Here is a 27,259-nt window from a genome sequence, read left to right as displayed (position 1 = left end):
TTACTTCTATACCAGCATGGATTACAGGGTAGTTTCTTCCCTTGGACAGTGCCTAGATCACGTAACAGTTTACTTGGCACAGAAAACAGGGATTTTAAGTCCTTTGGAATTAGGAATAACATAGCTACTCCTTATGCACATCCCTAATTGTGCTTTTTAAGAATGCATCCCTACCTGTACTGTCACTACTATTTGGGGTAAAGGACAAGACTTTGCTTAAAGCAGAGTGAAACAGAGGCAGACACAACCCCTATAAGCCTCGGAATTTCACATCAACATGCATAGCTCTCTTCTGGTGTTTATGGAGCAAATAACCTGGTCAGACCAAAAAGGTTCATCTTCTCAGCGCCAGATCCTCCATTCACAAAAGCCCCTTCAGAACTTGTGCATATACTCATGCTAATTTACATGTGTTTGTATAAATTATGTATGTATACATATATTAAAGTCTACAAAGCATTTTACATGCCTTATCCTCTCTTTTGATCCTCAAAACAATCCAGTGAGGTAAGTACTGAATGAATTATTATCCCATTTTCCGCACTAGGAAACTGAGACATTTCAAGCCTCTGGGCTTGGAATATGTTGCCTAGTCACCAGGCAATTTAGGCCTTTTGACTTCAAAACTAGTGCTCATTTCACTGTACCTTATACCTATGCAACTCCTATGATCTCAGTCAACGTAGTTGACTTTACATTTGGGGAAAATAGAGAGAGATGTGGCCTTGTAATCCTGGGTTTATTTGTAGCTAACCTGACCACAAATGATTCCAAATATCAGGAAGGTTCTGTCTCCTATAGTGAATAGCCATTTATGAATTTTTCATTCAGATTTCCCTCTTCTCCAGGACTCAGACTTCTCTTGATTACCTGAAATATCCCTTTCTCCAAAAGAAGACAGGAAATTCCTGTTGTTACTATCCTAACAACCGATAGTCTTCTCCAGGTTTTGGTCGTGGGGCTGAGGGACAAACAAGATAGATCCATATTCCCCTTTTTAGTAGGAAGGGTGATGTTTGTATCCCCCAAGTCAGTCTGTTCTGGACGAAGAGCTGGGCAGAGTGTATGTGGTACATCATCAGAGAAGCAAAGGATGAAGCAAAACACTCAAATCACAGGATTTAGAGCCAGAAGGGTCTTTAAGCACCCTCTAGATCAGCAATTCTCAAAGTGTGGTCTGGGGACCCCTGGGACCCTCTGAGATCCTTTCAGGGTGTCCACATGGTCAAAACCACTTTGACAATACTAAGATATTATCTTCTTAATTCTCCCTTTTCCTCCTACATATCTATGGGAGGACAGATTTTCCTCATATGTTTCAACCAAAACAACATATCACAGCAGATATGAGAATCCAGCTGTCTTCTGTTAAACTAAACACTAAAGAGATTTGTAAAAATATATAAAACAGTGTCACTTCTTACTAAATTGCTTCTTTTTGGTTTGTTTTTTGCTTTGGAATATTTAGTTTTTCATTGAAAATGCTACTTATGTTAGGCAATTTTATTAGTTTAAGTTCCTAATATGGTAAATCTCAATAAATATGTACATACATACATATATGTGTATACATATACATGTGTGTATGTGTGTATATGTCATATGTATGTTATATATCGGTGTTAAGTGACTTGCCCAAGGTCATATGGCTAGTCTGAGCCTGGATTTGAATTCAGGTCCTCCTGACTGCAGGCCTGGTGCTCTATCCCCTGTGTCACTTAGCTGCCCCTCAGTAGATGTTTAGCACATACCATAAAAGCTCTTTGGAATCTCAGTGATTTTTTAAGAGTTTAAAGAGGCCCCTAGGCCAAAAAATTTGAGAATTGCTAATCTAGATCAATCTTTTATTTTTACAGATGAGAAGATAACACTGGTAGTAAATAAAAGAGCCAGTGCCTCCAAATATGCTGTTCTTTGAGCCAAGTTTCCTTTCCGTTATGCAATACTAAAAGAGAAAGAGGAGGTCAGAATGGAGAAAGGACCCACTTCAGCACCAAAACTTTTCTTTTGAAAGGGGAAAAAAAAAATAACAGTTTCTTTGAGACATCCACTCCCCCTCCCTCCCCCCAGGTTAGATGTGAAGATAACTTTCCCTCTGGAAGTCCTATGTACTACTTCCTTGGGTAGTCCAAGAAGAGATAGCTAGCCTAGGATGGCATGTTACATGTGCTTATCTCTCAAGCCAAGTTGTTGAGATGGAAATGTCAGAATTACTGAATCCCAACCTGGTGGGCAGTCACCAGGCTCCAGATCTATTGTGTTTATGGGTCCCCATACTCCTATAACTCTGTCCAGTATTCCCATAGTTTCTAGCTAGTGGACTTGAACCTTGAGTTCACCCAGTAAAGCCAAGTCCAAGTTGACCCAGACTCTAGATCAAGGGTTCTTAACCTGGGGACTCATAAGGGATCTTTGAATAAATTTTAGGAGGCATGTAAACTTGGAACTTTAGATACTCTGATAACTGTGTTTCAATATAATTGGTTTCCTTTGCAATCCTATGTGTTTTATGGTATGCATTTTAAAACACTGTTCTGATTAAGGCTCCATAGATTTCACCAGACTGCCAAAGAGGTTCATGACACAAAAACAGGTTAAGAACCACTGTTCCAGATTCTTTCTAGGTGATAGGAATGGGATGATTTAGAAGACAGGAGCCAGATGAAGACCTTGGCACATTGCCAAAAAGTCCACAACAGCCATACTTTGTGAAGCACAGCTATAAGTTTGGCACACACACACACACACACACACACACATCTTAAGTGTTTAATCAATCAAACAACTTTCTTTCCAGTTTAAGTGTTAATAATAACATAGTAACAACAACAACAGCACATTTTTAGAGCACTTCCACAAAAACCCTATGAGGTGGGTAGTAAAATTCTCAAAGAGGTTCAGGGAATTTGCCCAAGGTCATACAAGTAGGTATAGTAAGTAAGAAAGGAGCCAGGACTCAAATTCAAATTCCAGCTCTTGGAGAGAGGGGTTGATGGGACTGAATGAAGGGGGGGAAAGTCATCTCCTGAGAGTTTCTCTCTTTATGAATGGTAAGTTAGGAAACTGGTCTCACAGGCTATTAATATTTGATGCTAAATTCATCCATTTGTCAGAATACACTGAGGTATGCCAGTGTGGGTTTTTTGTTTCAAGGTGATCATTCATGTATCTCAAAGCATTTCCAGTGGGGGAGGGGGAGGATTGATCTCAACACCAGTTCCATACCCTCACACTCCACTCCCACCCTCCCAAGACAGCTCTCACTACTTTTCATTGACCAGCAGCAGAGCTTATCTGGGATAAACAATAAGACAATAACCTAGGAAATTCTACTTCCCTCTCCCTTCAAACCTCAGGACTCAGGGACTTATTAAAATAGATTTCATTCTCCTCAGTGGCAACTACCACCCTTTGTCCAGCCTACTCCAATACTTCTACCCAAAGTCACTTCCTGAGACTCAACATTGCAGCTGTCACTCAATATTGGACATGTCAGCAACTAACCTTCTCCCACTACCCCAATTTTCTGCTTTCTCCCTTTTGACTCTTGCAGTGAGCATGCCCACAAGTGAGACAGAGTCCGTCAACACTGAAAACGTGGCTGGAGGCGACATCGAGGGAGAGAACTGTGGGGCAAGGCTGGCGTGAGTAGGCATGGCAAAGCCAATGGGCACAGGGCATTTATGGGTGCCCTTTGAGTTGGGGCAATCAGATTGGGCTATTTAAAGGGTGTCAGGTGGCCCAAACAATGGGAAGACAAGAGTCTTTCATCAAAAAGAAGCAGAAACACCAGACAATGGCATAAGTGGAGTGAAAGGCATGATTTAATATATTTGGTTATGTCTGATGGATTGATGAGCTGGGAGGGTTGGGAGAGAATGTTACCATTGAGGTAGAACTCCAAGTAAAAATTCCCATGTTTCCTATGAAGGTCTGTGCTTTGGATTTCCATCCCCTTGCATTGAAACAAACAAAAGTGTACTCTATTGTTGAGTTTTCTAGCTTTACAGAGTCTCATTGGAACTTTCCCCCATTTACAACAAAGAGACTATGAAACAAAGAGAATATTAGACCTTGCTGACCAGGCTTTAAATTATGTTCAGGAGGAGAACCTAGGCTGAAAAGAAAATAGAAAGGCATGATATAAGCCATTAAAAAGACATGATCTATGCCACTGAAGGAAAGAAGTGAACACCATTTAACTCATAACTCACCTTTGTTTAACTTTAGAATGTAATAATAATATTATAATACCCAAAGAGCATTTTAAGGTTTTCAAAGTACTTTGAGCCTCATAATAACCCTATGAAGTAAGAGCTACAGTTATCATTATCTTCATTTTACTGTTGAGGAAACTCAGGTTAGAGACCTTAAGTGACTTTTCCATAGTCACACAGCTATTAAGTGTTGGAGGTAGGATTTTGAACAAAGGTCTCTCCTGACTCCACAGCTACTGTTCTTGCCATGGTTAATCAAGCGATCAACATTTATTAAGCCACTTCTTGTATTTAGCATAGAGGATACAAAGAAAAAAAGAAACAGATCCTGCCCTCAAAGAGCTTACATTCTAGGAGGGCAAACAACAAGAATGCCAAAGTAAATACAATACATGAATAAAGTAAATAGGAGGTGTGGGTATCTAGGCGGGCTCAGTGGATAGAGGGTAGGGCCTGGAATCAGGAAGACTCATCTTCTCGTTCAAATCTGGCCTCAGACACTTCCTAGCTGTGTGACCCTGGGCAAGTCACTTAACCCTGTTGATCTTAGTTTCCTCATCTATAAAATGAGCTGGAGAAGAAAATGGCAAAGCACTCCAGTATCTTTGCCAAGAAAACCCAAATGAGTTCATGAAGCATCAGACATGACTAAAAACAACTGAACCATAAAATATGAAGTAAATTTTGAAGTTGGGGGTGGCAATGTACCATGCTGACCATGCTGACTATTAGGGACAGATCGCTCAAACATGTAACACACACACACACACACACACACACACACACACACACACACCTCCCATCATGGTCAGCTCTAGGTAGTGATAGAGAGAAGGACCTTAAATGATCCACTCAGCATTCCACTTACGAAAAATTAAGAATCAGCTCCATTAGCTTTGTTATGTTAATCTTGAACATGGAAAAACAGTAAGACCCTCTGAAATACTGACCCAAAGAAATGAACGTTGAAGTGGTCTAATTACCAAAAGTTTTTTTTTTTAAGTCAGACTTTAGATATGAAGAAATTAATTTTCCCTTTGGAGAGTGGAAACAACATCCCCTGCTGTAGACACTTGCTTGGGGCATAGAGATCACAGATTTCAACTTCATAAATAGACCGCCTTGTAATAGTAGGTGAATTAAAATTAAATTAATTGAATCGAATCTACTTGAATTCAAATGAGATACATCTAGACAGACAGCACTGAAGAGGCCTGGCTTCACGTAGAATGAGTCTCTAAAGATTTCATCAAGCAAAGGGCATCCTTTCCACCTGTCAGAAATGGCTCAGTTATTTCGATCCTAAGACCATCCCCCAAAGAGGAGCTTGCAGGTTATCTGAGCATTTGTTGTGCCAGACTCTGAGATTGAGGATGAGGAGCTAGAAAGAAGCTCAAGACCTGGGGACAGACCAGCTCTTATGATTTCTCCCTCCTGGGTATGCGGGACTTTTACTATCACTCACACTGACAGAGGCACCAGGGAGTCTGCACTGCATATTTCTGAGGAAGGTAGGGAGGTAATTATTGTCAAAAAGTTAAAATACCATGCTAATTACATTTTTAAGCAATAGCCTGGTATTTTTTTACTTCCTCTCCCTTATTAGGGATGGTAGAAAACAAAGTCTTTGAATTTCTAGAGGCAGCCTTTACCCAGTGAAAGCCAATTGAGAAACCTTCCATTCCCATCAGTAGTAGGGCTACCTTCACTCTGAGATCCTTGGAAGGGTCCATGGAAAGATCCTCTCTCCAGGAGGGGAGAAGGAAATGAAACAGGGTCTTAAGACATGTTCAAAGGGTCCAAAACAAGACAGAACATGTAGAATAAGAACAGTGAGGCTGCTTAAACTTGTAGCCTTAGGAAGAGGCTGAGATATAGTCATTCTGGACATAGAACCATAGGAGGTCAGAACTGAAAGGCACCTTGGAGCTCCTCTGGTCCATTTGACAAGTCAAGTCAACAAGAATTTATGAAGTGCTTATTCTGTGCTAGGCTCTGTGCTAAGCAAATGAAAGACAAATAAAAGCAGAAAGAAAAGCAGTCCCTGCCTTCAAGGTGCTTGCATTTTAATGAGAGCAGATGACTCATAAAAGGGACATGAAGGGAAAGAGATGAAGGTTGGAGGCAGGAGCCTTGTAGAAAAAGTCTGGGAGAGCCAAGAATACAGCCTGGAGAGGAATATGGCCAGTCTCTTCCTTAAAATGGAAATTCTAGGAAGAACCAGACAATCCAAGGGAGAGGTGTCAGGTTCAGGGGTAGAATGCACTTCCAAGGTGAAGAGGTTTCTGAGAAAGACCAGGAGAGTCAGGAGTGCAACCTGGTAATGGGGAAGTAGAGGGTGGAAGAAGAGGTGGGAATGAAGGCCAGAGAAGGAGCTGAAGCTGAAAAAAATAAAATGCCTTCTCCAAGTAAGAATTAGAACCCAGGTCTGACTCCTGCCTCTTTCCTTCACAAGAGTAAGTAGGATCCCCTGCCTGGTCTTCTTATTAAACTTAGTCACATCTGTAAGCCCCTACTATGTATAAGAAGACCCTGTGAAGGCCTTGGGATTCTTCAGTTCCTCATTTGAACCATGTAACAACCACATGAGATAAGAGCTATAGGTGTCATTATCCTTGTCTTCCTGTTGAGGAAACTGAGATTTAGAGAGTTTAAGTGACTTGCCCATAGTAAGTAGGCAACAATGCAGGTACTACTTCCAGCAGTAGAATTCATCCTATCCATATCTGATATGAGACTAACCTTGTCCCTGTCTATGTTTTTCTGTATCTCTAGACTGTAGGGACCTAGCAAAGATGGAGTTCACAGGATCGTTTAACTCACTCCAGAACTGACCCATCTTTTCTTTTCTTTTCTTTTTGAGGCAAGCAGGTTAAGTGACTTCCCCAGGGTCACACAGCTAGGAAATGTCTGAGGCCAGATTTGAACTCAGGTCCCACTGACTCCAGGGCCAGTGCTCTATACATTGTGCTGCCTCGCTACCCCTCCCATCTTCTTTTTCCAATCGCACATCTCTCTAATGATCTTTATTCTGTAATGGGGACACAGTGCATAAAGAGCTATAGCTCCTGCTCTCAAGGGGCTTACAATCTAATAAAAAGGATGAAAAACAAGAAAGTGTAGAAATAAGGATGGGATATGATCAGGACAAAGAAGAAATTTAAACAAAATCCACTAAGGACAGTGGATTTTCTTTTCTTAAGGAAGAAGAAGAAATCCCTCAGAGGAGAGGAGGGGAATTAAGCAGAATTTCATGGAAGAGATTGTACCTCATCTGGGCCTTGAAGAAAAAGGAAAAGGGAATAAACATTTACATAGCATCTTCTATGTGCCAGGCACTGTGCTGTCTTTTTTTTCTTTACAAATAAATTTTCATTTGATCCTCACAACCACCCTGTGATATAGATGCTATTATTATCCCCATTTTACAGTTGAGGAAACTGAAGTAAACAGAAGTTAAATGACTCACCCAGGGCCATATAGCTTGTTAGTAAGGCCTGATTTGAACTCTGATCTTCCTGAGTCCAGGTCCAGCAATCTGTCCACCACGTAGCTACCTCTAAGAAAGAAAATGATTTCTACAAGGGCAGATATGTGTTCTAGGCATGGGGAAGATCCAACAAATTGGAGAAGAGAGCAAGATGAAATCATGGTGGTCAGTTTGGCTATAATATAAAGTACATGAGAAGGAAAAAGTCATGTTGGATAGGATGGTTGGAACAAGACTGTGAAGGGCCTTCCCTGGCAAGCAAAGGAGTTCACATTTATCCTATCAGAAACAGAGAATCACTGAAAGTTTCTGAGTGCGGTGTAACATAGTCAGACCCGTGTCTTAGGAAGCTTATTTTGGCAGTTTTATAAAGGATGGATTGGAGAAGGAAGAGACTAAAGTTAGGGAGAACAGTTGGGATGCTACACAATAACCCAAGAGGGTTATAAAGGATGGTGGCCATCTGTGAATGGAGAGGAGGAAATGGATGGGAGTGATATTCTGGAGACATTACAGATGTGGGGATGGTGGAGAAGGAAGCCTCCTAGAACCGTAGACAGAGAGCTAGAATCAATCTTAGGTCAGTCATAATCTTTTAAAAAGATTTCCAACTATTGAAGGAGGTTCTGTCTACAGTGGACAGTTGGGGCATTGAGGCCCAGAGAAGCATAGAGTACCATGGACAGATTCATGCCACTGTCCTGGAAATGAATAGAAGAGAAAGTTTCCCTCAGCCCCATTCCCCCCCCCACTCAATCTCAGAATGCCACAGAGAATCATGTAAACAGTGATCACACCTGAATTGTGAACCCTCAGTTTTTTACTGTGCCCCCAGACATTCCTTCTGAGGATTTAAACAAGCAGATCCAGGCCTCCCCAAGTCTGGATTCTCAACTGTTACTTAAGACTATTTGAAGTGAGTCAAAGGAAAGATACTCTAATGAGATCAGGAGGGCAATCAGTCAGAACTTGAGCTCATAGGCCCAAAGGCTCATAGATGTCGAGTCCAACCCCTTCATTTTACAAATGAGAAAACTAATGTCAAGTCAACAAGCATTTGTTAAGTGTTTACCATGTGCCAGGCATCATAATAAAAAGGGGCAAAAAGAGTCCCTGGCTTCAAGGAGCCCATGATATAATGGAAGCACACTCAAATAACTATTTACAAGGGGCAGCTAGGTGGCACAGTGGATAGAGCACCAGTCCTGGAGTCAGAGGGACCTGAGTTCAAATCTCGCCTCAGTCACTTAACCCTGATTCCTCAAGGGAAAAAAAACCCTATGTACAAACAAGATATATACAGGATAACTTGGAATCTAGAGAGATTGGGTAAGACAAGTCCAGGCTATGAAAGGAATAAGTGGAAGAGCTGGGGTAAAAACTGGATTCCTCTGAGTGCAGAATTCTTTTCTCTACCTTCCTTGGGGTATCCCCAAAGAAGACCAACTCAGAATTTCCTTGGGGTCAAAAGAATAAGGCCCAAGGTTAGAGAGAGTCTCATTCAACCCCTAAGTCCACTTCTAATGATAAGGGGGAAATTGGGTTCTCCTTACCAGGAAAGCCTCTATTTCAAAAATAAGCCCTGACATATCTCAAGCTAAAGATGTCCCTGGTTGGAGGTAGAACACCTTGGAATTTCCATGACCCAATTAGCAACTTTAAAATGTTTGATTCTGGCTCTAAATAAAAATATTCTCCTTTTCCTCTTCTTTCCTTTCCCACGCTCCTTGATAACATATGATTAAAGCCTCCTACCCAAGTATGTAGACTCTGGGGGTAGGGAGCTAGCTACTAGCAACCATATTTTAGCAGTAAAGACAGACAGATGACAGAGGGGGGGGGGGGGGAGAAGGGAAAGAGAGAAATGAGAGATTATTTTTAAGTGTTTGTTATGTACAAAGCACTGGGAATATAAATACAAGCAAGTATCACAGTCCCTACTCTTCAACAGCTAACATATTAATGGGGGAACACCATATGTAAAGGGGAACTAGCTGGAAAGCAGGAAAGAGGTGGGGAGAGGATGTGGTCATCAAGGAGGAGGAGGAGGGGTCCAGAGAAAGAGATGAAGCCTACCTGGGTCCTTCCTACAATGTATTTGGGGCGGGGGTGGAAGTTGCCAATCAGGAGGGGTGGGTTTAGGGTAAAGGGTTCTCTGAGGCTCAGTGTCCTTGAGATGCCAGATGCCACTTTTTCATCTTTTCACTAATTTTTTTAATTAAAAAAATGTTGAAAGTTTTAGGGCTTTCTTCCTCTACAGAATAAGTTCCTTTGAGCAAATCTGGAATGACATCAGCTCATAGATTTAGAGTAGGAATCAAGCAATCATCAAACATTTATTAAATACCCAATGTCCAAATACCAGGACAAAAAAATGGAACAGCTCCTACCTTCAGGGAGTTTATGTTCTACTGTTCAGTTGAACCTGTTCACAAACAAATAAATAGAAACAAATACACAGTAATCTGGGAGGTGGAAAGCTTCCAGATCCTCTGCTCCAAACAGCAAACCTCCCTCCTTCCTTTTCTTCTTACTTTCTATCTTTCTGCTTCTCTGTTTCCATCCTGATCATTCTCTCTCCACCTGAAAAGTCTTTAATTTTCAGTACTCTATGTCTAGCACTGAAAAAACCTTCTGTGTTTTCATTCCAAAGTTTCTTTCATGTTCTCACTGGCCTCACTCCCCACATCCTCTTGATAGCTAACGTCTTTCCTTTTGATTTTCTTTCTCCTCTGTGGATCTTTGCTGATTTCTCTGCTTCTTCTCTCCCTGTCCATGCTTCTCTTATTTGGGTCCTTGCTAATTTCTGACTCCTTTAGATCTTCTTTTGGGTCTCTTTTTGAAAAGTTGCCTTTTAATTTAGTTATGCATCCAAATCTAATCCCACAGATCAGCCTTAAAAGTAGTACATATATTTGCACATATGAACAAACTATTTCATGAATTTCCTTTCCATATTCTTATTTTTTGAATGTTCCATGAGTCTTCAATGCTACACATGACTGACAATACTACTTTTTTACCAGTTTCCAGTCCTCAAAACAAGATTGTTTTGGCTTCTCTGTTTCCAGCTGGGCTATTTTGCCTTTTACATTGTTCTTGTAACCCAAATGCTATTCAGTCTCTGACTCAGGGCAAGGGGACAAGGAGAAAAGGAACCATTGCAGGTGCCACTTATACTGGGACTTAATGGTGAACTACACCCCTCTCCATGAAAGGCCTTCACTTCTTTTATATGTCCGAGCAAGAACAGATCCTTCTTAATAACCAACTGGCAGGAAGATCTCTCCAGAATTTTCCCTTGACCCAGCCTCAAGGGCCTTACTGAATGGATTCTGGATGACTGAGAGAATGTAACTGTAACAGCCCTCTGCCTTGACATGGGAGCATAAGAATGGGTCAGGAAACACCATCCATTGGGTTGGATTCTTTAGTATCAGGAGAAAGTCAACATCTGAGCCAGGGGTGGAGAGCCTGCAGCCTCAAAGCCACATGTGGCCTTCTAGGTCCTCATGCAGCCCTTTAACTGAATCCAAACTTCACAGAAATGAAGGACCTAGAGGGCCACGTATGACCTTGAGCCCACAGAATCCCCACCCCTGATCTGGGCACTAATTGAATTAGCATGAAAGTATATATGATTCAGTAACACAGTTCTGTTTTCTTTCAGGCACCGAATCTCCAAATCAAAATTCAGGTGAGTGAGATACATTTCTCCTTTCCTCTCTTCCCTTCTCCTGTCCCTCCTGTCCCACACCTGTGTAGCAGCAAGCACCCCAAGCGCGTCCTCAGGGTTTGCAGCTACCACAGGTTCTTGGATCTGCTTTGTTAAAGGAAAGCAACTCAAAATGGGTTAACAAGCTTACTTTAATCAGTCAGACATATATCGTTTACCTTGTTCAGGGGAAAAAGGTCAGCACCCTGAACCTCAAAGTATACAGGCATAATTATCAAGACAGAAACATCAAGTAGACAGATTTCCAAACTGTCCAACCATTACATCCATACCCAGTCAACATCTGGGTTTCCACATTCTGGGTTTTTCAAAGCCGGGGGACTCTCAACAACGGCTTCCCAGAATTCAGATCAAATCACAGAACATTTCTCAAAGTGAGTCCCAAGACAAAGCTACACATCAGGGCTTATATAGCCTTCTACTGGCTCAGAGAATGTAACAACCTTATTGACCCACTGGCCAATCAAAAAGTATCTACTGAAAAACAAGCCTCCCACCCCAGGCTCCAGGTGCACGTTAGCCTAGGGGCAGGGAAGATCTTTAAATCTGCATTTCCATTACAACCTGCTTCTTTCAAATGACCAAAGCTTTGCCCACCAAGTTGGGTGGTGGGGTGCTGCCTAAGAGAGTGATTTCTTCCTTTGTGTGTATAGGGCAAGCCAAGATGCAGAAAGTCAAGAAAAGCCAATTTCTCAAGAGTCAAATTTACTGAAATGTCCAAATAAGTCAATCCTGATGTCAGTGACTTCATGGGAAAGCAGTGAGATGAGAGAGGTGGGGAACTAGAACAAATCATACATACCATAGATGATTGAGCCAGCTTTACAGATGCACACTATTCATTTATTGGTTTTGTGAGTAGTATTACCATTTATGAGCCTATTTCATCAAATCATAGTAGAAAGGGACATTAGAGAATATCTAGCCTAACCCCTAAATTAGACTTAGAATAGAGAGGTGACTTTCCCAAGGTCATACAGCTAGTAAATGGCAGAGTCAGAGTCGGAACCCAGAACTCCAAGTTCAGTGCCCTTTCCAGTACACTGGCATAATGCTTGTTAAACTCCTATGGTGAATCGTGTGTCATGAAACACAGACAGGGTCCCTGAAAGGCTGAATACAGAATTACTAATTCTGGCCAAAGAGTCTGACTGTCCCCAGAGGGCTTCGAGCCCTGCAGCCTTTGGAGTAGTCTGTACTTAATGCCCTTTGGAAGATGGGAACAAGGAGCAGCAATGTCCAGACACCCCTATGCCTTGGGGAGAATTTCTTCCCACAGCAACAAACACGTTTCCTTGTCAGCATGAAGGGGACATGAATAACAGGCAATATTCCCCCCCTCCCCCTCCATTCTACCATGTCATTTCCATATCCTACATGCATATGTAAACATATACATATTCACACACACAAATAAGTTATACAATAGAAGGTGTTGCCAGGAAACCCGTTGCTAAGCAGACTATATTTTGTAAGTGTGGGAGGTGTGTAATTAGCTTCTAAACACCTTCTCTGGGTAGCAGTTACTCCCTTATTCCAACCCAAATGAGTGCGATATTCATGAATGACTGTATACAAGGAGAGCTGAATAGGGCACCACCCCATTTGTTGAAAGCCTTATCCAACAGGAAGAGTACGATTCTGGAGTTCAGAGGGTCTAACTTTAAGCCAATAGTCTTATGATCTCTCCATCAAGGTAACAGGGCAGCTGTAGCGAGGAAGGCTATGCGTATCAGGGATCCCTGACATTCACACTCAGGCCTGGAGAAAGTGTGAAAAGAAAAGCCAGGCTTCAGAAGAGTCATGTGTCCTTCCGCATACAACTCCTTCTGGCTTAAAAGACCAAAATACGGCTGGGCCAGCCCAGGCGAGGCCTAAATGGGGATTTTGCACCCGGAGACTTCCAGAGGCCTCTGGCCATCGCAATCACATTGCTTCACTTCTCCTTTGTCCCTCTCAAATTCAAACCCCTTTGTCCAGCAGGTTTCAGGTACCCTGAAATATGTTTTTTGAAAGCCTGGATTTTTTAATTGCTCATACAGCAGGCATCCTCCAAGGAGGGAGTGAGGACGCCTTATAAAGGTTTTACTGCCATTTTAGAGTTCTTATCCGAATACTTATGGTAATAGGCATGTTACATTAGAGCGATACCTTCCTGATTATCTGCCTTCCCTGCTCACTTTGCAAGGTAGGAAGCTACCTGAGGGGAAGGGAGAGGGCTCCTTTTCCCCTGCTGTGCTCCTCATTTTTCATTTAAATTGGACTTAATGCCAAATTGAATAAAACTTCTGAGTTTGGGATGGACTTTAAAAATTATCTCCTTCAACCCCCTTATTTTACGGATCAGAGAACTATAGGAGAGAGAACTCCACGTACTTTATGCTACAATGCCCTACACTACCTCCATCCAATGAAGATTTATTTTTCTGAGGCCAACACTCCACTTGACCAGAGTTTCCCAGTAGTACTCTGATCAGAAAAGTAGCAAGTCAAAATAAACAAATGTCAGACTCTCCCAAAGGCCTAGGAACTTAGAAGAAAATCTGTACTTTGGGGGGACACTTTTCTAAAGATGACATAACATAGCAGTAAAGTTCATTTGTATATTATATACTGCTTTGTAATTTGAAAAACAACTTTCACATATTCCTTTCTTCTAATTTGAGCCTCAAAGAGTGGTAGAATGTATTTAGAGTCAGAGGACCTGGGCTTGAATCCTGGCTTGGCTAAACACTACCTGTACGGCCTTGGGAAAGACACCTCACTTTTCTGAGTTAATGTTTCTTATCCAACCAAGTTTTCTCTGAAGTCAGCAAAAACTTTTTCACAAGACATAGATATTTGCAGTGTACTGTGTTCAGCCATCCGACCTTCCATTCTGCTTTATCTTCCCTTTGTCTTCCCATTCTCCCAGATAACATATTGTCATTTAGTAAAAATGGCACATTTTGTCAGAAGGTTTCTGAAGAAAAGGCAGAGCCAAGACAAGACTGTCTCCTGGTCAGATGCTAAAGGCTGTGGCCCACTCAACATCAATGAAAGACAAGAATTCTTGATAAGGGGCAGCCAGGTAGCACAGCGAGTAAGAGCACCGGCCCCAGAGTCGGTATGACCTGGGATCGAATCCAGGCTCGGACACTTAGCACACACCCAGAAACACCTGGCCGTGTAACCTTGAGCAAGTTACTTAACCCCAATTGTTTAGGGGCGGCCAGGTGGCTCAGTGAGTAAGAGCACCGGCCCCAGAGTCAGGATGACCTGGGATCAAATCTGGGCTCTGATACTTAGCACCACACCCAGAAATAACTGGCTGTGTAACCATAAGCAAGTTACTTAACCCCGATTGCTTTAAAAAAAAAAAAAGAATTCTTGATAAAATGTTTTCTTTCATTGTTATGGTATGCAGTCACAAAGATGTGTTCACTTTGGGCTTTGGGCTTTCCTATAATATATGCTATTTGATCTATCACAAAATAAATCAGTAATGAGACTATGCCATGGACAACAGGATGTCCTACACTTGAAAAATAATTTTGAGGGGTAGAATGACATAGAAGGCCAGCCTTGAAAGTCAGAAAGGAAGAGAGAAAACAAGCATTTATTAAGCACCTATTATATGCCAGACACTAGTGTTTTACAAATATCATCCCATTTGATTCTCACAACAGCCCTGGGACATAGGTGCTTTTACTATCCCCCATGTTACATTTGGGAAACTAAGGCAAACAGAGGTTAAATGACTTGCCCAGGGTCATACTTACTAGCTCACAAGTATCTGAGACTGGATTTGAACTCAAGTCTTCCTGAAGTTAGTCTTCCTAGGGCATCTAGGTAGCACAGTGCATAAAGTACCAGGCCTGGAGTCAGAGAGAACGCAGTTCAAAACTGACCTCAGACTCTTACTGTGTGACCCTGGGCAAATAACCTCTGTTTGCCTCTATTTTCTCATCTGTAAAATGGGGATGATATAGCACCTAACTCCCAAAGGTTCTTGTGAGGATCAAATGAAATGATAATTACAAAGTGCTTGGCATATGCATTATTTTATTGCTGTTGGGTTGTTTCTGTCATATCTGACTGTGACACTATCTAAGGTTTTCTTGGCAAAGATACTCGCGTGGTTTGCCATTTCCTTCTCCAGCTTATTTTTACAGATGAAGAGCCAAGGCAAACAGGGTTAAGTGACTTGCCTGGGGTCACACAGCCACTAAGTGTCTGAGGTTGGATTTGAACTCTTAAAGATGAGTCTTCCTGATTCCAAGTCCAATGCTCTATCCATGGTGCCACCTCGCTACCAATAAGCATTATTGTTATTAGTTATTATTTCTGACTCTGGGCCCACTGTACTATACAGCTGCCTCAGACACTTATCCGAAATGACATAGGTTCGAATCTTTTCTCTGCTACTTTCTAGCTATGTGATTATGGACAAATCAACCTCACAATGCCCCAAGGAAATTCTCTAGAACCATAAATCACGATGGGCTATGGATTTATGGATAAACATTCACCCAAGGAAGTTCCCACACAGGGAGTTCCCTGAGTGTATGAAATCACAAGCATGGGTCTTCCTCATGTTCTTATATAAAACTCTCCATCCCACTGAGTTCCCAAGATGCTCCCCATCCTGGGCAGCTACCTGTATTGACTACCCTTGGTCTAGGTTTGACATGAAGGAAGGAAGTGGAAGCAGGCTATTGCTCCCACCATCTCATAATTGTAGAATCGTAAAACTTTCAGGCCAGAAGGAAGCTTGGAGATCAGGCTATTTCATCAAAGCATCCAAATGAAGCAGCTGCTCTGAGACCCACACTGACAGGTCCCTAACTTTTCATTCCCTTTCCCCGCCTCATCCACCTCTTTTTTTCCCATTTTGCAGCCGTTACTGGCGCCGATGGAACCGGTTCTGCAGAAGGAAGTGCCGGGCTGCTGTCAAATCCAATGTTTTCTACTGGCTTGTTATTTTCCTTGTGTTCCTCAACACCCTTACCATCGCCTCAGAGCACTACAACCAGCCCCACTGGCTCACAGAAGTCCAAGGTGAGGGGCACCCCGGCCTCAGTTCCAGTTCCCACCTGTCCCTGCTCACCTGGCTTTGAACCAGATGGATGGGAAGTCACCAGTAGTCAGAAGCTTTATGGAGATTTGGCCCATAGATATAATTTAATGGGGCATTGGCCAAAAGTTATGACAACGGATATACTCCAGGCCAGAGCTGTCATAAAATGCAAGAAATACTTTATAAATAAGCTCCCCTTATCTGACTAGGCCCATACCATCTGCCAGCCCCAACACACTGCTTGTTATGTCCAGGTGATAGGAGACAAGGCCCTTCTGGCAGCTCACTTGCCAAAGGGAATTTTCAGAACTGTGTACAGGTCCAACTGTGCTCACCACAAAGGACATCTGTTGACCAGAAAAGTCTGGAGTCAGGAGGGTTGGGGGAGGGAGAGAGGGAGGATGAGGATAAGAAAATAAAGGAAACAAATGACAACCCTAATAATCCTCCTAAGAGGAAGCACTAGGAGGTACTAGAGAGAAGAGGATCTGATATGATTGTGCCCCTAGACTAGAGATAAAATTTTTAAAAGGGGAGGGCTACATTGTAAGAACAACCAACCATGGTTGGTGCACACTGGAAATTCAAGAAAGTTTGTATTTATCTCAGAGCCATAACTAGAAATTCTGGTGCCCAGGACAAATTTCTTTGAGAGAATGAATGCACAAATTATAGCCCATTCTACTTTAATGCAGTCATGCCATTATTTCCTAGAGAATATGGCTCTAGGTAAATGGTGTTTAAGTTTTGAGTTTAATCTGCATTATTAATATTTTAATCACTTTCTTAAGTCTAGATAATCAACAAAATAATAAAGCCCTGATCTGTAGCATTTACTGCTTTCTGAGATATCGGGGCTCATGCTGAAAACTTAACAATCAGCTCTCTCCAATTGGTTCAAGCTTTTCCTGGCATATGCTTGCTTTAGCCTCCCTGTCATGAAATACCTGGTCACAGACTCCCCAACAAGGAGGATGTGGGGAGAGAAGCAAGGCCCAGCAGTGAAAAAAGGTAGACTTGGGAGGCCTTCACGGATAGTACCACATGACAGTGTCAGTAGAGAGCTATGAAACAAGGGGACAAAAGACCACAGTAGGGAGGAAGCATCCCTGCCCTCCCCCTGGATGTTGAAACCCTGGGGCAAAGTTCAGGCTACTTCACCCTAGTTCTAAGTCTGGCTCATCCATCTTCCCCTCACTAACTAACGAAGTGAGTCCTCATAATCATCAACTTCTTCATCAATATCACAACCCCCACCAGGGCTCCCAAAGAGCATTGATAAAATGCCTGCTTTAAGTATGGCACCAAGCTAGGGACTGTACCCAGAGAACTAAACATGGCCCCAGTTCTTCAGGTGACTACTGCCCCCTAAAACATCCATCTTCCCTCATGTAGGCTCTAGCTTTTCTCCTGCTTTGAGGTGATAAGGGGGATTTAGGATGTCAAAAATGTTTTGGGGAAAGGGGAGATTTTTTTTTTAGTTAATAATTTTTCCCTCTTTGCTTTCCCCATCCCCAAATTCCTCCTCTCCTGGATCCTGCCAGACACTGCCAACAAGGCCCTGCTGGCTCTTTTCACTGCAGAGATGCTGTTGAAGATGTACAGTCTTGGCCTCCAGGCCTATTTTGTGTCTCTGTTCAACCGCTTTGACTGCTTCATCGTGTGTGGAGGAATCCTGGAGACCATCCTGGTAGAGACCAAGATCATGTCCCCCCTGGGGATCTCAGTGTTGAGATGTGTCCGGCTGCTAAGGATATTCAAAATTACAAGGTACTTAGTCACCCATTACTCTGGGACATAGAAGCCATGAAGGAGGAATCTCCATGGAGGGACATTGCTTGGGTAGAAAAGAAAGGCCTGGGTGGTCTGCAAAATGGATGGGAGAGAGAATTAAATATGATGGTCTCCAAACTTCCATTCAACTCTCCATCAACCCTTTCTTTCTCTCTCTAAGAACTTTAGTCTAGCTGCATAATTCCTGGGGCATTTGAACTAATCAACACATTTCACACAAAGAATCTTTGAAACATATTTAGAGATGAAGTCTGTTATAATAGGGGGAGTGTGGCAGAGGGAAAGAGCTCCAGACTTGGAGTTAGAGAGGACCTGTGTTCATAGACCAGCTCAGAGAAAATGAACTGTGATGCTGGGCAGGTCATGTGGCCTCTCTTAGGCATTCATTTTCCTGGCCTGAAAATGAGGAGAGCTAGCTCATAGGGCTGCTGTGAAGCAAGTGCTTTGCAAACTTTAAATTATAATGAAATGTGAGTTATTACAATGGAAGCTAGCCCAAAGTCACACTACAGCTATCTCTTCCACATCACGACTTTCCCTATCATAGTGTTGCTATATCTCAAGTCAGCATAAAATATTAAATGGGAATTTGGGGGGAGTCTTGCAGAAGCCACAGACCAGAGGATGACACAGAAAAAGTTTAGAAACTCAGAAATGCATAAAATATATGTATAATATTGTATAATATCAATTAAAAAAAGAAAAGGAAATCCGGGAAGCCAGAAAACATCATTGCCAGTCCAAAGGGAAAACCAAAAATTTTACATGAATTTTCCAGCTCACAAAGGTGCTGCAGCCATAACCCCCACAATGTGGAAGCGATAAATGTATTCTCCCTGGCCTCAGCATATCTCACAGAGGGAGGAGGAGGAAAAGAGATTGAAGTATCCCACATGTTATACATGCACACATACACATACGTTCATTTACCAAAAAAAATAAATATCAAGCCCCTATTTTGTATGCAGTTCTGTTCTGGGCACTGTGAAGAGCAGAGGAGAGATATAGAAGACCTGGTCCCTGCCCTCAGGGAACATAAAATCACATGAAAGAGTTAGGAGATAATACTTAGCCCTGATCAGGACACATTTGGAGTATTGTGTTCCATTCTAGCCCCCATTTCTTCGAAAAGACATTGACAAAATTGAAGCATGTCCAGAAGCATGCTTGAAGTCCATGAAGCATGTCCAGAAGCATGCTTGAAGGCCATGAAGCATGTCCAACAACCAGGACTAGAGACCATGGCAAAAAAGGACTGAAATAAAACAAAGAAGAACCAAAGAGATCAGAAGGGACCAAAAATGTGCCTCCTGGAAAAGAAGATGATCAAAGGGAATATGACTGCAGAGTCTTCAAATATGTGAAACACTGAAATATGGAAGAAGGAAGGGAATGCTTGTTTGTCCACAGGCCTAGAACTAACTGTTAGAAGCTACAGGGAACCAGATTTCTGCGCCAGTCTAAGCAAATATTGACTAGCAATTAAAGCCATCCAAAAACGAAATAGGCTTCTTTGGAGAGGGGACTAGATTAAATGATCTCACCAGTCCCTTCAACTTTGCAATTCTCTGGTCCCATGATCTTAAGACTGTAAAGTCAAAGAGCAAGATGGGTGGTCAGAACAGAGGTGTTGTGAGAGCGACAACAAAAGGCAGTGTTGCACAGTGGAAAGAACTCTGGTTCTCAAGGCAGAGGACCTGAATTCAACTATCTGTCCCACATTCTTCAATTTAATATTTTTGTCAGGCTAGTCACTTAACCTTTCCCAGAATTAGTTTGTTTTTTAAATGAAGGGATTGGATTAGATGGCCTCTGATGCCCCTTCCACTTCAAGATCTAGGCTCCTATGATTCTTTTTCAATCCCATGATTTAGAAAACTAGCTTACTTGGTGAGCAGCTGTTGACCCAGTCTCCTGCTCCAGACCAATTGGGTTTTTTTTTTAATTATTGATATGTTTTGTTCTGAGTCAATAGTTACTTTCCAACAAACACCCAAACTAACCCTTTTTTATGTACGTCAACAAAAAAATCAGATTATCAATTGTTAACAAAAAGAACGTATATCCTTTTACTTTGATAGAATGGTTCTAATATTAACCATTGTATTTGACCAGTTTTATTACCTCTCCATAGTGACTTTATTTACTATAGCCATCGTGTATATTATTCTTTTAACTCTGCCTTCTTCAACCTGTATCATTTCACACAAGTCTTTCCACATTTCAATCAATCTTCATATTCTTCATTCTTTATAGGGTAGCAATATGCCATGTCATTCATATACTATGAATTGTTCAGTCATTCCTCAGGCATTTTATATATATAGTTAGAATCCAGCTTTTTTAGTCAGAAATAAGGCCCTTGTGAATTTTTTTTTACATATGAATCTTTTCTTACTGTCCGTGACTTTCTTGGGATATATAGTCCAAGTAGTATACTGCATGGACTGTGTGACCTTGAACAAGTCATCCAGCTCTTTGGGCTTCAGTTTCCTCATATGTGAAATGAAAGGGACTAGATACCTTCCAAGGTCCCTTCTAGCCATAAATTCTCTAAGTACATAGAGAAACTCTATCCGGAGAAGAACAGAATGCTGCTGTGTGATAATGTTGATTCTGATGTATCACCAGAATTTGAAGCCCTTACATTTTCAAGTAGGTTTTAGCTAAATCACATTGCTACCACTTACCTGGTGATAAATAATCCTATTCCAGAATTTCTTTGATTATATGTTATATATAATTCTTTACGGATAGTCATTCATTCATCAAAGTAATTACTGATTACCTACTCTATGCAGGCAACCTCCTCTTAATCATTCAAATCACCTGAAGTAATCTGATTTCCCCAGAAAATTGATGTGTATTTATGATTTTACAAATGGACAATATAGAACTAGTCCTATTTCCCACACACAGAGGAACTGATTTGTGAAGAGGGTATCATAGGCATTCTTACGAATTTAGGAGTATTGGGGGAGGGAAGGAAAGGAACGAGAACCTATATTCTTCCCCCATCCTCCCAGATATGCTACCCTTATATTAATAATAGTGGTTCTGGGGCAGCCAGGTAGCACAGCGAGTAAGAGCACCAGCTCCAGTGTTGAGAAGACCTGGAAATCTAATCCCGGGCTCAGACACTTAGCAGCCACCCAGAAACACCTGGCCATGTAACCTTGAGCAAGTTACTTAACCCCAATTGCTTAGGGGTGGCCAGGTGGCTCAGCGAGTAAGAGCACCGGCTCCAGTGTCAGAATGACCTGGATCAAATCTGGACTCAGATACTCAGCACCACACCCAGAAATAACTGGCCGTGTAACCTTGAGCGAGTTACTTAACCCCAATAGCTTTAAAAAAATAATAATAATAATAATAATAGTGGTTCATATTTCTATAACACCTTAAGGTTCACAAAGCACTTTCTTTGCAACAACTCTTTGGGGTTGGTAATACAAATAGGATTATCTGCCTTTTACTGGTAAATCTTAGAAAATTGGGGCACTGAGACACTTGTTCAGAATCACATAGCCCATGTGTCAGAGGAGGGGCTTCAGATCAGGTCTTCTGGCTTAGGGTCAACTCTATTCACTCTACTAGGTGACCTGACCTCTTAAGTAATTATTAAAAGTCAGTGTGCTTTTGGACATTCCTGGAAAAAAACATAAACCTACCTCTTAGCTGTTGTTACATCATCATGATTGAATTGAACATTTTTTCTCCTTTTAATCACCACTTTATCTATTTTCATAGCAAAATAATGGCCTTAACATCATTTTTAAAAAACTGATTCAAGAAAACGTCGAGTTTTCAATAGAGCCCCTCCTTGGGAAGGGTCTGTATACTGTGCAGTTACTTATTTTATAGCTTATGGGGCTGTAAACACAATCATTTCAATATTTGATTCTCCAGACCCTATGAGTACTGATAAATATTGATGGGAAAGGACATTGATAGAAAAACAAAGCAAAACATTGCATTCAGAATCAAAAGATCTGAATCCAAATATCTCCTCTGTTATGTGTGTGTATACACACACACACACACACACATACATATAAAAAGAGAGGGAATATATATATATATGGTGTATATACATACCTATATATTATATTTATGATCCCCAAAATCTCAGTGCAACTTTAAGCTTTCATACCTTAAAACTTTACTAAAACTATTGAAACACCCTGTAATCTTACACACAAAAAAATGCATCAAGTACTTTTCTTTTATGTAATTACATATTTTAGACAAAACCTGTGATTTTATCTTTGTAAGGGGCTTCCTATGAGGAAACACCCTTTACCAATGCACAGAGACTTAATGACTTGCCCAGAATCACACAGCTATGTGTCAGAAATAGATTTCAAAACCAGCTCTTTCTGACTCCAAGGCCAACTCTCCATCCAGTATCCCAGACTGCCTCATATGATCCCCAATCAAGTGGGACTCCATTAAAAACTCCTTATTTTATTAAACATACTTTAAAATTAAAAAAAAATACTTCAAGGCAATTATTTTGCCTTGAATAAATAGGTGATTAAAAATAAAGAGAATGTTAAATCTATTCAAGATGATATAACAGCATCTAGGAAGTAGGCATTTTTCTTAGAGTATCTGATTTTTAAAAATCATTTAAGAGTTATAAGTTTACAAAATTAAAATTTTTCCTGAACCCAGAAGGAAAATGAAATCAGTCATTCTTTTGTGATAGCTCCAATTTGTGTAAACTTTAGAGACTTGTCCCAGGGGGTATAGGATAATTAGTGTCCTTAGTGCTTTATCTACTATGTTACTTTCCATCTTGGGACATTATTTCCCACAAAAAGACTCGCTATGGGCTCAACCAGACCAGTTTAGTTCTGAGGGAGCCTGATCTCCAAATAGAAGCTTTTCTCATGTCCTCTTGGTTTATTGTGCCCCTACCTAAAGTTCCAAGGAAAATCTCTCAAATAAAAACTGGATATGGTCCATATCCAGGTCTCCCCTAAGAGGTATTAAGAAAATCCCATTTAGGCAGTGGCCCTGTGATCCTGGGCAAATTTCTTGACCTCTCAGTTCACTCTAAAACTTTAAATTGCAGGGCAGCTAGGTGGTGCAGTAAATAGAGCACCAGCCCTGGAGTCAGGAGGACCTGAGTTCAAATGTGGCCTCAGACACTTGACACATTTACCAGCTGTGTGACCTTGGGCAAGTCACTTAACCCTGATTGCCTTGCCTTTCCCCCTCAAAAAAAAAAAAAAAAAACAACTCCAAGTTGCAGGGAAGGTACCAACTTGCATCAATAGAGGGAATTTCCTCATCCGGGAGTACCCTGTACAAGTGAAATCACAGACCCAGTCCTCATCCCCATCCCCAGTTGTACACTTTCAAATACAGATGGAACAAATTTACTTCTGAAGATAATGTGACGATCCAAAGATTAGTGAATGGATTCAGGAAGGTAGGAGGAGCCACTAACCTTTGCATGATGACAAGGGCATAAGTTGCATGGGAGTGGAAACAAAATGATCAGAGAAGCAGAAAATTCGCCATAATTCTTAATGGGGCAAAGAAGAGGAAAAGCAAGAGAAGTTTATAAGACACCCAAAGGCTGATGCCACTGTTAATGGGATCATTAATTACTTCTAGCTAATGCAGTGATCTCTCTGTCACATAAAGATTAAAGGTCCCTGGCCCTAAGCTATTTGAGGTGCATACAGTTAGAACTAGATAAAAGTTTGAACCCAGAGAAGACTTGGGTCGTTTTGTATTTCAAGAGAAAAGAAAGAAGTCCCTGGGCCCCAAAGGAGAGTAAGTGAAAAGTCTAAAATCCAGCAACAGACTTCCCCAAGGGGAAACTAGCAGGCAAAGATAAAAGCTTCCACAAACAGATGGTGACTTGAAACAAGGGAGGTAGAGAAAAAGAATGCAAAATGGAAGAGGTCAAGAAGAGGAGGAGAGAGACCTATGGAAGGGCTGAAAAGGGAGACTGTAAGAGGGAAGTTAGGATCCTCTTAAAATGAGAAAGTTGGGGAGGGAAACTACATTTTAAAGTCATAAAATGTTGGGATTTGCAGTCAGGGAGAGAGACATGAAGGTATGTTTTTCTATACTAAATGTCAATATTTCAGGAAAAGCTAGGAAATATCCTCATTTAAAGTGAAACGCACAGGTAAGGGAGGCAGTTTGTGGGTGTTTGAAGCTTGTAAAAGGCTGAAAGCCTCAACTGCAGTTTACTGCATTCTTATTAGTTGAGCAGTAATTGATGGAGATCACCAAGAAGTTCACAGTATTCTATATTTGTTCCTAATAGCAAGCACTTTGACAGATGCCAATTCTGACCACAAAATTCTCATTTTTAATAATCTTTCATTATTATTACATCAAGAAGAAAGCTTCAAGTACCAACCCTGGAGTTAGGAGGACCAGAGTTCAAATCTGGCCTCAGACACTTAACACTAGCCGTGTGACCTTGGGCAAGTCACTTAACCCCACTTGCCCTGCCTTCCCCCCTTCAAAAAAAAGAAAGAAAGCTTCAGTTAGGTATCGAGGTATCTTTATCATTATAAAAGGGGGGGGGGAATCTGTAATATGTGTTTTAGGTACAAATATACCAGAGACAAATTTATTAATTAAATAGTTCAAAGCATCTCTGCTTAGAGAAAAAATCCAAAGGGACAGAAAACCATCTCACCTTTAAAAACCTCTCTACCCAAACCACTTTCCTACATATAATTTATGGGGTTAATGAACAAAGTCAAAATCCTGTAATCAAAATTAATCAAGGGGAAAAATCTAGGAATAATAGACACAACTTTCAGTGGGCACTAGAGAATCATTTTCCCAGAACCATTCTGTCCCTCTTTAACTATTCTCCTATTTCTTAGCCAAAGGAACATTCAAGAGATGATTTCCTTAATTAAATTATAAAAGCTTCTTTTTGCTCCTCATCTGATCACCACTCTAATCACTTCATGAAGGAATCTTTCCTGAACTTAATAGGCTTCTCCCTTTATTAACTGGTTAGGCCTTCAGTACAAGTAACATAAAAACAAGGGGCAGCTAGGTGGTGCAGTGAACAGATCACTGGCCCTGGAGTCAGGAGGACCTGAGTTCAATTGTAACCTCAGACACTTAACACTTACTAACTAGCCCTGTGACCTTGGGCAAGTCACTTAACCCCAATTGCCCTCTAAAAAGTAAACAAAAAAAAAATAATGTAAAAATATTTCAATACACGACATTGTTTTGAAATCGATAACTAAAGAAAGATAAGAAAAATTCAGATTTAACCAAGGTGTTTAGACTGAAGAATTGCTCTAATATTATTTTGTAATATGTAGCTTAAATAGGGAATGGAGAAGGGGTAGGTCTTAATATGCTTTCACAATTCCGTTCTTAATTATCTCTCTTCAATACAAGTTACCAAACATTTGCAAACATGTGTAGGCCACTGTGCTACATTGTTGTTGTTCAATAGTTTCGCTTGTGTCTGACTTCATGACTCCATTTTTCCTGGCAAAAATACTGGACTGGTTTGCCATTTTCTTCTCCAGCTCTTTTTATAGATAAGGAACTGAGGCAAACACAGTTAAGTGACTTGTCTAGGGTCACACAGCTAGTAAGTGTCTGAGGCCAGATTTGAACTCAGGTCTTTGTGACTCCAGGCCCAGCACTCTATCCACCATTCCACCTAGCTGCCCCAACTGTCCTAGATACTAGGAATATAAAGGCAGAAATACAAAACAATGCCACATTCTCCTGGGAGATCCAACATAAAAACAGATGCAAACAGAGAAAGTACAAGATAACTAGAGAATAAAAATTACACGTAGAGGGACAATTCAAGTATTAGCATGAAAATACTTTGGCAATTGTAAAGCCCCTCTTGAATATAGTGTTTTAATGGTAATAATTGTATTAATTTATTAATATTTATTATATAATTATTTGTCTAGTTATATAATATTTGTTGCTTTTATTATTACTCTTTTCATAATAATTACGATTGTTCCATGGCCCAGAATCTTTACATAGACCAGGTTCGATTTGGTAGGTATTACAGTACATTTCTTTGTTGTGGACTCACTCAGGATTTCCCCTGGGAATATCAGATAGAAATCTCATAATTAAGGAAAGGTAAGTTCTGCCTTTGCTTTTCCACATCATTATTCTCTTTTACTGCTCTGGCTCCTGTTTGATTCAAGCACTCAACATAGTTCAAGAGTTCTCCCCCTCCTCCCCAAGAAGTTTGATCAAGGTTCTCCTTAAGCAGGGAGTTAGTTCCCCTCAGGATTCCTTTGTCCTTCTTCCACTATATCTGAGGACAAGAGTTTGCCTCAGAGAAACATGTAGATAAGCAGCTCTCCCTGCCAAGCCCAGGGACCCAAGTCCATATTAGCACTTATTAATTACCCTTTTAGCTGTTGTTTCTTGTTTGTCCTTCATTCTTGAGGGCCATGACACAGCTTGAAGGTGATGCCGTGACTTGCAAGTGCATTGGATGTAAGTGAAGGAGGGCTGTGCAAAGTCACCAGCCTCACTTCCTCGTCCAGAGCTGCCTGGGTCCACTAGCAAGATACAGATCAGGACAACCGGAGATGGCCTTTTTAGCAAAGAGAATATGAAGGGCTCTGGACCTTCTGAAGGTCATGCATAGATAATAACAGTGACCGAAAAGCAGGATCTGGGTTAGAACAGCACTAGGGAGAAGGGAAAAACAAGCATTAAGTATTTGAAAATGGGAATCAGGAGGATTTTCTGCAATTAAGTTGGAAATCCTGTTATCCTATGTGGTGTCTACCTCAAAGGTGTGCATTCGTGCCCTTACCGAGTGCCTTCCGTGCATTGATTGCATTGTGAAGATGGAATCTTTTCACCTGCTCCAAACAATAGTATCAAAGAAAACCAGGCCCCCTCAACCCAGCTTGTCTTACCAAAGTCCTATTGCTCTGTCCCAGTCACTCTGCAGCATTTCAACAGCT

At 41.2% G+C, this 27,259-nt stretch overlaps 1 protein-coding gene across 1 annotated transcript in view; it reads left to right on the top strand.

The window, feature by feature from the left end:
• CACNA1C (calcium voltage-gated channel subunit alpha1 C) overlaps positions 1–27,259 on the top strand; it is an 879,081-nt gene that overhangs the window by 684,355 nt on the left and 167,467 nt on the right. The window contains exons 10-13 of the mRNA XM_069094317.1: positions 3,554–3,644; positions 11,378–11,404; positions 16,323–16,483; positions 18,047–18,272. Coding sequence (XP_068950418.1) covers positions 3,554–3,644; positions 11,378–11,404; positions 16,323–16,483; positions 18,047–18,272 — 505 coding nt within the window. The remainder of the gene's footprint in view (positions 1–3,553; positions 3,645–11,377; positions 11,405–16,322; positions 16,484–18,046; positions 18,273–27,259) is intronic.

The sequence above is a fragment of the Petaurus breviceps genome, unplaced genomic scaffold (genome assembly GCF_028583685.1).
Source record: "Petaurus breviceps papuanus isolate PSGF00001 unplaced genomic scaffold, PetGlider_PUasm1.0 216, whole genome shotgun sequence".
Classification (NCBI taxonomy): Eukaryota; Metazoa; Chordata; class Mammalia; order Diprotodontia; family Petauridae; genus Petaurus; species Petaurus breviceps.
Note: the sequence above shows the minus strand (reverse complement) of the source record. Positions and strands in the feature narration are given on the sequence as shown.